Source organism: Anopheles maculipalpis, chromosome 2RL, assembly GCF_943734695.1.
Source record: "Anopheles maculipalpis chromosome 2RL, idAnoMacuDA_375_x, whole genome shotgun sequence".
In the NCBI taxonomy this organism is placed as follows: domain Eukaryota; kingdom Metazoa; phylum Arthropoda; class Insecta; order Diptera; family Culicidae; genus Anopheles; species Anopheles maculipalpis.
The window spans coordinates 35,162,957-35,175,043 of NC_064871.1; the positions used below are offsets into that span (position 1 = coordinate 35,162,957).

Genomic DNA, 12,087 nt, shown 5'->3' on the forward strand with positions numbered 1-12,087 from the left:
TTGCCGTTTGCTTCATCACGCATTGCTCACTGTCAACCAGGAAATCAAGGAGCTAAAACTGTTCCTCGTTTTCTTCACATCCTCAAAGTAAATAAACGGCCTACAATATCGTAACTTTTAGCGCACCTTCTAAAAACCCTACTGCAAATGAATTACCTTTTTATTCATCTTCTTCGGTTGCCTTCTTTGATTTTGACTTTTTACTCTTCTTTCCCGATGGCGGTGCCTCCATACTTTCATCCATTACACTCTCATCGGCAGGTTGTTCCGATATACTCTTGTCCTTGTTTTTCTTCTTCTTCTTCTTCTTGGTGGACTCTTCTCCAACCTCCGGCTCCTCGGGCTCTTTGGCCTCCTCTTCCTCTACAGCAGCTTCCTGTGAGAACAATGATGAAAAAAAAAAAAAATTATTACACTTCCCCTGATAACTAACTTAAGAAATTAAGTCACACTTACCTCCTGCTGTACCTTCTTCTTTTTCGGCGAAGGTGCACTTGCGGCTTCCTCTTCTGCCTTTATTTTCTTGGAGCTGGTTGACGGTAACGTGCTATCCGTAGCGACCTTGAACGTTTTCACCTCGCTGACGGCGTGGAATTTCTGTAGCTTAGCCTTCGCCTTAACACCGGACAGTCTCGTACTGTTGCCTTGCTCCAGCATGCGCAATCTGGTTTCTAGCTTCGCACGATGATCGATACCCAGCTGCATCGTTACATCGTCACCGAACGCGTCGACACGTGTGGCCAACGAGGCCTTTGCAGCTAGCGATCGCGAAATACGTCCCTTGTTTTTGATGCTAGCCGAACCGACCATGGCGGCGTGATAGATAAGACCGTACTTCGGTGTGTCTTTCTTCGTTTTCAGTGCACGGAACAGTGCTTTTTCCGAACCTGTGCAGCAGCGCGGATAGGAAAGTTTTGCATGAGGTACTCTGCTTTCTAACAATAAAATCTTCCCACTTACCCAAAATCTGAAGCGTTGAAGCGGGATGCTTCGCCAAATTGACCAAAGAACCGGAGTGAGCGATTAATCGAGCGCCAACCGTTTCACCGACCAGCACGGTCAAATTAGGAGCCATTGCCATCATGCGCGCCTTCAGATAGTCGCTCAAATGTGAACGATACTCATTGATCGAGATGATCTCATCGCAAAGACTTTGAATGTTGGTGATGTCTTCTTCGGAAATTTCCGTACCTGTGAGAATGAAAAGGAAGCAATTTAGCTTCAATCACGAAAAATTCACACATGGGAGTTTGCATTTTCCCGGATAAGAAAGCTAATAATTATAGATCTGCTCGTCATATTTGCATGAAAATTACAAGAAACAGGAAGTTATTTGTGGTCTAACTAATAACAAAATCTCCCGGTTATTTTTTAATTTTCAAAGCTTCTAAAATCTATATTTACAGTTGCTTATTAAGCGCCAAACATACTTTTTGTATGAAAATACGCATTTTCCTTTTCATAGAAGCTATAATATTTAATTTTCTTTATTCGTGTACGACGACCGAGGACCGCATTGCTATATACAATCAAAAAAATGTGTCTGAACTAAAGATTAAATCTTTGTTTAAAATGTTAGCAAATACGATGAGCAGATCAATAGATACAAGCATTATAAAACGATAAAATACAAGCATCCATACAAAATATATGACCAACACGGGTAGGTGGATATAGAAAATAGATATAAATTAAAAGTATATTTGAAAAACAAATTGAGTTTTTTCCTTTTTGATAGAATAACTTTTTTCTAGAAATGTTTCAAGCTGATATCTCCATTACATTGCAACACGGCCAGAACGTCCTTGATATAAATAAAAAAATGCAAAACGTACTCGGGTAGATGGCCATTGAAATAAATCTTACTAATACCCTTACTCATTTAACAAGCTTTAAGAGGAATTGCTTACTTACCCATAGAAATTTCGGCAGCCTCTTTTACCTTCTGCTCAAGCTCATCCATCAAAATGTCGGACAAGTCCGTGTCGGTCATGTTATCCCTCATGCCGACCAATTTGATGACCTTCACGTAAGCTACGTTGTCGGTCAGAATCTTTCCCAGCTCAGGGAAATGCCAACCGTACCTGCGGGCGAACAAAGGTGTGGTGATGCGAACTAAGTCTTTGAGCTTTTTTTTTCTGCTAACATCCTCCGATCACTTACCATTCCCGTACCCGCATCATATAGTTGTTCAGCTCCTTATCGAGATCGTCTAACAAACTCTGTGCCTGTACGATCATCGTATCGATCTTGTCCGGGGAGAACTTAAGCTTGTAGCGGGAAAGCGAATGGGCCAGTCCAAGCGACATCGCCGTCATCTCCTTCTTCGGCAACCCGGACAGCAAGCTTTCCGATTGCGTGCGAATGCAGCGCATCAGCTCCATTACCGACGTATTCGCAACACACTGTAACGGTAGCTTTTCCTTGATCGCGTTACCAAGTTTGGCGTCGGCCACGAGCAGCTGATTTTGTACATCATCGTCCACCAGCTTCTTCAGTGCCTTTTTCAACGATTTCGACAGCTTGCCCTCGACAGCAGCAGTAGCGGCCGAAAGGGCCTCGGTTGTATCAGCAAACTTTTCAAAATGCTTCAACTTTACGCTGTAAGAAGATGCAAAATAATTGGTTGGTGTATCCGCGTGACATTGTTTCAGGTAATCATATTCATAGTGGTAATATGTGCATGAAAGCAAAATTTATGCATCTGTTAGCTTATAGAGCATAATGTGAAAATTCATGCTAGAATCAATATTAGACGCGAAAAAAAATTCCACCATTTATTTCAGATGGTCGAATGGAACTATGCGTCTGACTGTCTGTGGTGGCTGTATCTGTGACACACGATCCATCGCATTGTAATGGCAACTTACATCTTGCTCGCCTTTTCCGGAGTTTCAAACTCAAGATACAGGTTATCGATCTCTTTAAATTTGTTGTCGTCCAGCAGCTAAACAAATGGGAAAATAAAACCATCTTTAGTTTTATAACCTCAACACATGTTCCCGTCGAATGCTATCCTCCGGCGTTGGTATCTCATCAGCAACACCATGCTTGTTTGCAGATTGCTTGACCGGCTCACAGTCAAAATATGTTAATTACCTTAAATATGGCATAACCTGCCGGTGTTTCGTAAAGTATAAACATGATGCTATACTTTCAATCCCTCACCGATACGTTGAAATTGTTTTACACTTGTAATTCACAACCTTTCGCCAGATTGTAACGCGCTATGCTTCGGCACTCCAAAAATAATTCAACAACGTGCTTTCTGCTAGACAGCTGAAGGCCGCATCGAAATGACAGCTGCTTTATCGCTGTGTTTATATCTGATAGTTCAAGATTCACAAGGATGAGAGACTAAATTAGAATTTGTTCAATTTAAATAACCCTCGTTTTCTTTTACAAACATCAGAACACTGAGAAAATATTCTTTTCTAGAGGATTTACTAAAATACATATTTCGAGTTTCTTCGTTGGGTTTTGAATAAGATTAATAATTTTGCCTACGAGAACAAAATTCCATATGTCAACTGTCAGCTGAGAAAAACACAACATTGGGTAACCAATTGCTGTCAACAAAATAAGGAATTTTCGTTTGGCCAATCGCTTTTGCGCTAGTAGAAAATTTCATCGCCGTAAACGATTGCTCTGAACAATAGCAATGTTGCGCTTGTTCGCCAACACCATGGTAAGTTAACTATACCGGCCTGCAACCAAACAAGTCGGCAAACTGGTAGCGTTTGTTTTGGAAACGGCAGCACCTGTATTACATAAGTTTCCTTGCCCTTTTTGTAGCGACTCGCGGCCACCCGGCCTCTGAGCACGTCCACGGTGAAGATGAGCGACAACTTGTTCGTGCATCGTGATACGCCCGAGGATAATCCTAGCATTCCGTTTGAGTTTACTTCAGAAAATCAGAAGGTACGTACTAAACACTCGCTGGAGTCGAAAAACTCTGCCAAAATGATTGCCCTTTCGCTGCTATGGTTACAGCGAGCCGAAGCTATTCTGAACATCTATCCGGAGGGACACAAGCGCGGTGCCATGATTCCCTTGCTGGATTTGGCCCAAAGACAGCACGGTTGGTTGCCAATCTCGGCCATGCACAAGGTTGCCGATATTCTGGGACTGCCCCATATGCGTGTGTATGAAGTAGCCACATTCTATACAATGTTTATGCGAAAACCGACCGGAAAGTATCACATCCAGGTGTGCACTACTACCCCGTGCTGGCTGCTCGGTTCCGATGAAGTGCTGGAATGTTGCAAGGTAAAGGAACACAAACAGGACGACAAAAAGGTTGATTCAATGCTTTATACTCTTGTTTTTTATTGTTTCGTTTTAGAAAAATCTGGGTATCGGCGTTGGAGAAACCACTAAAGATGGCAAATTTACTATTTCTGAAGTAGAATGTCTAGGAGCTTGCGTGAATGCTCCAATGTTGGCCGTTAACGATGATTACTACGTAAGTAAATATGCTTGAAGCTAGTAGTTGGATACGAAAATTAATTAGCATAAAACACCTTTTTTCGTTTTTTGCAGGAGGATTTAAGTGTAGCTGATACGGAAGAAATTTTGAATAGCCTCAAGCAGGGACAACAACCGCGTCCTGGACCACGCAATGGACGGTTTGCGTCCGAGCCAGTCGGTCAACTGACTTCACTTACCGAGGAACCGAAGGGTCCCGGTTTTGGGCTACAAGCAGGACTGTAGTTTCGCTAATCGTTATTCTGTCGCGTCCTAGTTGAAGGAATAAAAATCGCAAAAATCTACCACACCTGAAACCATGATACAATTTTAAACCCATCTGAAAAGGTCATCAGAATGCAATATTTAACATATATTTCGCCCATTTCTGGTTTTAAAAGCAACTTTCTGTATTTTCCGACAATTTTCGTTTACAAACATGGCATTGACCTGGTTAATCGGTCCAGCCAAAATCTTCCCCTATCTCAACTCCCAAGTTCGACCACCTACCTACCACCCATTGCGTTACTTTCTACTGCACCACACACACACACACACACACTTGCAGGTGCTTTCTGACGACGTAAACAAACATGCGCTGTCAAAATCGCTACACGGCAGAGCAGTGTACACGAACAGAAGATGTCAAAGTGAGATCCAACTTCTTTTTTTGTTACGTTCCGTTTGTTTGCATCGAAAAGAGAAATCTAATCTCGGGGGAACAATTATTTCGCGTCAACGTTTGCCAAGATTCCGCAACACATAAGCCAACATGGCAGGTTCCGCCTTAAGGCGTTTAATGGCCGAGTACAGACGTAAGTAGGGTGCAAATTTGTAGTCTGCCCCCACCTCTTGCCCTACGAGTGGGGCACCAGACTGCGTTTTACTACTATGGACGAATAATGCAGCAAATAGTGCACTCTACCCACAAAATCTACGGCCCTCAGTATGTTTATCCGATCATAATACGGTGTCTCATTTTAGAACTCACCCTAAATCCTCCGGAAGGTATCATCGCTGGTCCGATCAGTGAGGAAAACTTTTTCGAATGGGAAGCGCTAATTACGTGAGTTTCTGGATTTCGCTACCTGTTGGTCAAAGTTCAAAGTCACGGACAGAACCCTTTTGTCATTATCATTTCAGCGGCCCGGAAGGTACCTGCTTTGAGGGTGGAATTTTCACAGCCAAACTGGTGTTTCCACCCGATTATCCGCTCAGTCCACCGAAGATGAAGTTTACGTGTGAAATGTTCCACCCAAACAGTATGTATACATCGGTGTAGGGAAATTGTATTCCCGAATAATGAATCATTCTTTCCAATTGTTTTGTTTTCGTTCTAGTTTTTACTGATGGCCGTGTTTGCATATCGATCCTACATGCACCGGGAGATGATCCGCTAGGTTGGTAGATAAGCAAAGCTCAATGCAATATAGACAATCGATTGATGGTGATTGTTTTCTCTCCCTAGGTTATGAACTATCAGCCGAGCGCTGGAGTCCTGTACAGAGTGTGGAAAAGATTTTACTAAGTGTTGTTAGTATGTTGGCTGGTAAGTTTTGTAACCCTTGATCCCTTGTATGTATGTATGTTTATTTGTCTGCCTTATGGCTTAACAAAAATCTCTAACATGCTAAGTTTTAATCATATCCCAATTCTATCCTAATCCTAACTAACTTTAATCGAGAGTAGAAAGGGAAGAAAATAAGGAGGAAAATAAACGAGAACGGAAGGAGGATAACGAGGGGCGATAATCAAAACGATGGAACAAAAAATTGTATGTTAGGATTGCGCGCAAAAGTGGATCCCTACTACCCACTGCTGAGCGGAAATGGAGTATGAAAATTGGAGGACGTGAGCGAAGTTAACGAGAAGGAAGTTAACAGGGAAATAGATTCGCGTAGGACAGGAATATCTATGGTTTAAAAGAACCGCAGCGATAAAGGTGGACTGAGGTAGGGATCGGCTAGTTTCTAGGGACTGTAAACCATTTAACCGACATCTACCCTCGTAACAAAGCAGATCGGTGAACTAATCACCGGAGGATTTGCGTTCATTGCGAGGATTTGAATTCGATTGATACGATCAACATGGGTCCTGGCGGTTGTTTATCAGATCAATGTTCCATACTCCAACAGCGCTCTGTTCAAGGCGCAGTTAGGCATATGTATTTCTTTAAAATTAGAAGCCATGAGCTTCACTACTCCAAGCCAAGTATCCAAATCCTTTACCACAGAAACACGTTTGCCTGCAACGTGATATGGAGGAAAAAAAAATGTTCAGGTCATTGGCATAACATAGGAAACAGTTAGGAGGTAACACAGAGCTAACAGACACTATAGGAGGAGGCTCAGGACCCTGCCCTGGGGTACGTCTGCGCTCGAGGGGAATGAAAGGGAGAAGGAACAATAAATGTTGCCACAGTAACGGCGGTGGGACAGGAAGGAACGAAACCAACGATACATGTGGCTAGAGGAAGTGGATTTTTTGGGATTTTGGATTTGTATCTCCATTCGATATTGCGGCGCTTAACAAAACATCTATTACCAGCTCTGTCCAATACCAGCATTGAAATGTTTACATTTTATATGAATTTATTATCATTTACTGTAATTCAGGTTCCTTGTATCCGCTAGTATTATTGGGGCTTTCCCACAGTGGTTTCGAAAATCGTTTCTTTAACACCACTCCACATGTGACTCTTTTATATTTCGAAATTTTCATTCTCAAAATGTGTCTGCTGTGTGCAGTATTTTCTTTTCAAAATGCTCCAAATGTCGGACGCGGTATGTTGATGATGAAAATACTTCCTAAATGGGTCGGAAATGTTCTGCAACAATACTTTAGCACACTTCAAATCATGCAGTCTAAAGGCAACGAGCAGCATCTGTCGCAATTCAGGATCAATCAGATGATCTGCTGTTAGTGCATACTGATCGTAAAGATCATCCGGTTCATACTGCACGCATTGCAGCATTCCTTTACTCGCCAAATATACAATCATCCACGCTCGCCATCTTTCAAAGTTTGTACCATCGAAAGTGAATTCTGTACACCCCAGTGTAGACGTTCCAGACATGTTGAGATAAAATGAGTTCTACAATTTAATGAACTCACAATTAATATAACAAAAAATGCACACTAGAACTAAAATTAAAAAAAAGCTTAATACATTACCTTTCATGGACTCCTACCAGGTCGATACCGATGAGGATATTTTAATATGCCTCTATGGTTGCTATGTTTTTTTTTACATTAAACAACATCGATTGTACATCACACCAATAAACAACACCGTTTGCTTGATCTTCTTCCAGAGCCAAATGACGAGTCCGGCGCTAATGTGGACGCAGCGATAATGTGGCGCGAAAACAGGGAAGAGTTTAACAAAATTGCCAGACGCATCGTGCGCAAAACGTTGGGCCTTTCATCGTAAGCTTCCCTATTTCATACCTGCCAACCGCAACGGTGGTACAATCTGTCAACGTGTTTCCGGTGGCGTGTCGCCCGCGGAACGTGGTGGAAAGTATATGGGCCGGAATCGAAATTGCAATCGTGTGTAGTTGAACTTTCTTTATGTTTGTTGTTTTATGGAATAGAGTGTACTGGCTATGGTTGGATTAAAAACGCAAAAGCAAAACAAAACTTTGATAAAAAAAATGCTTGTCGTATCATCGTATATGCGTGTATGTGTTTGGGTGGGACGGGTAAAATGATTTTTTGTTTGATAGAGTAATTGATTGGTTGTTCGTTTTTATTGTTCTGGTTTATACGATGACTTTGTATTGGGGTTCTGTTTGCGTCAGTTAGTTTTTATATTTGTTTACGGACCATTATTCGTACTGCGGACCAAGAAGTTTACGTTTTCCCCTGGTAGGAATCACTATTCCGTTCAAAACCCTAAAGGATGTTGGATTTTGTTTAGTTTGCATGTGATAATAAAACGAACAAATGAAACAAAAAACTGTTAGTATTTGTTTTCCTGTATTTTTATATCAAAATTTGAAGACGATTATAAATATAATTTAAAAGGCAGAGTTTTTACTTTAACTAGTTCCCTCGTAAGACTGCCTATCCAACCACTTGGCATTGGAGAGTCTAGTAAGCCACTCGATGGCAGGCGTGACCTAGTAGGTCATTAGATAAAGAAGAAAAAGTTGTTAATTATCAATAAGTATCAATAATTATCAGCTTATTTAAACTGTGCTACATGCACAATGCACAAAAGGGCAACAGCATGATAAATATCCAGAGCTATATAGTACTATGGAGCAGTAAGGAATTTCTGGGACGCTGTTAGGGCTGTTGAAGGTCATAAAGGAAAGAACGCCAAACTGAGTATCGAGATACTGGAATGTACTTCAGTGACACCTCCCAGGTTATGCTAATCTTCCGGGGAACGATTTTAACACAAGGAATCGCTCTTGACTGCGCGGATAATGTCGACATAATCGGATGGATATGTGCATTTGCATCTTCAGTTAGACGAACAATTGACTGAAACGCGAGGATAATAAGAATGGAGGATCACTGACTCGATGATGACAAAAAGTGCCTACTTACCCAAATGTGATAAAATTTGAAGTTGTATGATGATGTAGCAGAAGCTTACCAGAGGGTCGCGCAAGCGGCACTATCGGGGCGAAAACCAAAATCAGTGGCCATATAAAAAAAAAAAACAACAGGATCTTCATCATCATCCTTGGCCTGCTCTTTTAAAGAGCATGTCGTCGTGATATGGTCGAGTAAACAATAGATCTCCAGGAAACTCGATCCCTGGCTGCAGCTTCCCATTCATGTAGGCACCCGATCTCCGACAGGTCTCCCTTCACCTGATCCAGCCAACGAACTCGCTGGGGGTCGCTGACGAATACCTTCTTGGCGGGCCATGAGTCCGGCAACCTCATAACATGCCCCAGCCGTCCTATGCTACCGATTTTTGCTACCCTCAGGATGTCCGGTTCTCCGTATAGCTCAGAAGTCATCTGGATCTCAGCAGACGGTGAAGGCTGTTGTAGGCACGATTCCTCTGCACAATGTGTATCCGGATTTCGCTGCTAATTTCGTTATCCGAAGTTACTATATAGCAGAACTCCTCTACCACCTCGAGGTTGTCGCCGTCAACTAACGCGCTGCTTTCCACTCGGGCTCTATCACGATTAGAGCCTCCGGCAAGCAGGTAATTCGTTGTCGTCGCATCGATCATCAATCTAATTCTTACGTACGCCTCACACAACTTCGCTGTCCTCTTGCCAACGGTGCCAAGAAATTGAAGAGACCGGTAGAGAATCGTGCCACGGACGACGTTACTACATGTAAGGGATCTATAATTCCAGGTTCCGAGCCTCCAATCGTAAGTCCTTTTTCCTTGCCCCGATACAGACCCCCGTCTATATCGATTGGTCCAGTGCGGTATTTTCTGTTGTTGACTTTTCTTTGCAGTAGTTGTTAATGTGCCCCTTAATGTGGCTTCGGATTGAAAGAGGGCAGAAGGGACAATCGCCCCTAACATGGAGAACAGACGTTGTTCGTTGGTTTGATAAAGTGAAGTCCTGACTGGGCTAAGTTTTCTGGTTGAATGTCTTAGCCAAACCTTATGGACGTGCTCAATAGAGCAGGCCAAGAAGTTAGTAGTTAAAAAAGCGAAAGTATCATGACCCCCCCCCCACGCCTCCCCCCTCAACCCATCGATAGTAACCGCTAACAGAATAGGTGGCATGCAGATAATGCTTGCCCATGAAAAGCAACAGCGAATCGTGCACACGTCCACAAGCACGCCCCATCGCTAAACGTAGAATAAACGACTCAACTTCGAAAGCATGCACTCGCGGCATGGGAATGCACGTCCTCGGCGAGGAAACTCCTTTCGCTAGTGAAAGCTTTTGGCAGTCTTTTGTCGTCATACATTTCGACAAGGGGAGAAAAGAAATGTCCCCAAAACCCATACAAGTGCATACGCGAAATTTACACACTTTGTTGGACGCGTTTGACCTGTAAGCGTTCCAAACATACCTACGTACAAGGTCGGGTCGGCAGATTTAACTCTTTGAATATTCCAAATAGGAGTTATATATAATATTCCAAATAGGAGGAGATATGCTGCAACACCTGCATTATTACCATCTAGCACCTGCCAAGCTTGATTTGGTCTTACAGTACATCGTCTTGTTCTACATCCGTGTACATGCTGCAAGCTTTCCTCCCATGCTTGAACACCTCCCCATGGGAATATGGTGTTTAGCTGTGTGTGCGAGAACACCGTTAGAATCTGCCACCCCAGTGGGGTGCTGTAGAATCGGCGGAAAGAAACAAACAAACGAACGAACAAAGGAAACCAATCAAATCGAACCGAGAAGGCGCAACATTAACCACCATCTCCCCGTTTTGGGGGGGGGGGGGGGGGGGGGGTACGCCACAGCCTGGGAATGGTGCGAAGGTGGCCAGCAGTAAGCATGTGCTGCGGGGAATGAACGCTAAAATTGTGTCACGGGCTGCTTTCTTCCGATCATCTGCCCGGGTAGTTCATTCGATCGACAGACTTCGAAGAGAAAGGTACGCATCCAGCACAGTGTGTGATCATCAACTGAAGTTCGTTTGTGTTGTGTGGTTTGTTCTTTACGTGAAGAGCTGCTGTTTTTTTTTTTTGCATAGAGTGAGAGCTTGGTGGTTACGGCTTTCGTGATCCGTGCTCTGAGCGAAGAAACGCTCGTAGAACCCGTTACTTGTTATATTGCCATTTTTGTTTGCTTTTCCTCCGAGATATTGCAAACTATCGTTTCCTGTTTGCATGTGTTTAAGCTTAAGAGTGTTTAGATTTTAGCAACCTCTTCTATCGGGCGTTGAAGTCGTTTGTTTTTGTGTATGCTTGATCATTCAAATCGATCACATTGCGCACGTGTGTGGAAATTTATGGACTTGCAAGAATTCCCGTCTCTCTCTCTCTCTCTCTCTCTCTCTCTCTCTCTCTCTCTCTCTCTCTTTACCTTGCAAAAGCATTCTGATGGCCTGAACAAACGCGGTAACGGTGGTTAATGAGATAAAACATCTTAACGGTAATTAGTAGAATAAATCAAGCAAGCATGCTCGATAAGCCATGTGGTTGCAAATGTGCTATCAATAGGTGGTAATGCAGGTGGTGTTTTTTGCATACAAGGTGGAAGCTGAATCACGGTCCAGTGATTCTTTGCATATGTAAAATAATGATCAATTTAAAGGCTAAGCTGAACCGTGAACGAAATTTTCTTTAATCATGTGCAAGAAAAGAGAGTGTAAATGTTGTGTAAAGTGCTGAGTTTTTGCTTTAATTCAAAAACATAAAAGTTAACGACAAACCCGTGGATGACAATAAAAAAAAACCCTGAAAGTTGTCTAATTTCACCAGTCATGTAATTATCATTCTAAAAAGTCTGGTAAGCTTCTCGGCAAACGAGAAGAGCACGTTGCATCGTTTAGTTTACTTAAAGTCATGTTTACTTGACGATCTACTAAGCCCCGCCGGCCATCGAATGCCGGCCAACAATGGCTTACTAGGCTTCCTTATATTACACAGTTCAATAACGGTTCAATAAGTCCTTATTACGAAGGAACGGTCCGGGATGGATTTGTACCCTAATTCTGCTGTGT

At 42.7% G+C, this 12,087-nt stretch overlaps 3 protein-coding genes across 3 annotated transcripts; 2 read left to right on the top strand and 1 right to left on the bottom strand.

Annotated features, from left to right (window-relative positions):
- Nucleotides 1–142: 142 nt before the first annotated feature.
- On the bottom strand, nt 143–3,280 carry LOC126557689 (nucleolar protein 58). The gene is made up of 7 exons (XM_050213546.1): nt 3,100–3,280; nt 2,871–2,947; nt 2,164–2,601; nt 1,915–2,084; nt 961–1,191; nt 457–887; nt 143–376 (listed from the first exon to the last, which is right to left on the bottom strand). The coding sequence occupies exons 1-7, from the start codon at nt 3,142–3,144 to the stop codon at nt 161–163; spliced, it is 1,608 nt and encodes a 535-aa protein (XP_050069503.1). The 5' UTR covers nt 3,145–3,280; the 3' UTR covers nt 143–160.
- Nucleotides 3,281–3,529: 249 nt separating this feature from the next.
- On the top strand, nt 3,530–4,772 carry LOC126558923 (NADH dehydrogenase [ubiquinone] flavoprotein 2, mitochondrial). The gene is made up of 5 exons (XM_050215013.1): nt 3,530–3,688; nt 3,796–3,921; nt 3,994–4,269; nt 4,346–4,465; nt 4,543–4,772. Exons 1-5 carry the CDS (start codon nt 3,662–3,664, stop codon nt 4,711–4,713), a joined length of 720 nt encoding a protein of 239 aa, XP_050070970.1. The 5' UTR covers nt 3,530–3,661; the 3' UTR covers nt 4,714–4,772.
- A 303-nt stretch (nt 4,773–5,075) lies between these two features.
- LOC126559247 (ubiquitin-conjugating enzyme E2 G2) lies at nt 5,076–7,927 on the top strand. Its single transcript, XM_050215377.1, has 6 exons — nt 5,076–5,282; nt 5,452–5,533; nt 5,611–5,729; nt 5,808–5,867; nt 5,936–6,016; nt 7,782–7,927. Exons 1-6 carry the CDS (start codon nt 5,240–5,242, stop codon nt 7,898–7,900), a joined length of 504 nt encoding a protein of 167 aa, XP_050071334.1. The 5' UTR covers nt 5,076–5,239; the 3' UTR covers nt 7,901–7,927.
- The last annotated feature ends 4,160 nt before the right edge of the window (nt 7,928–12,087 follow it).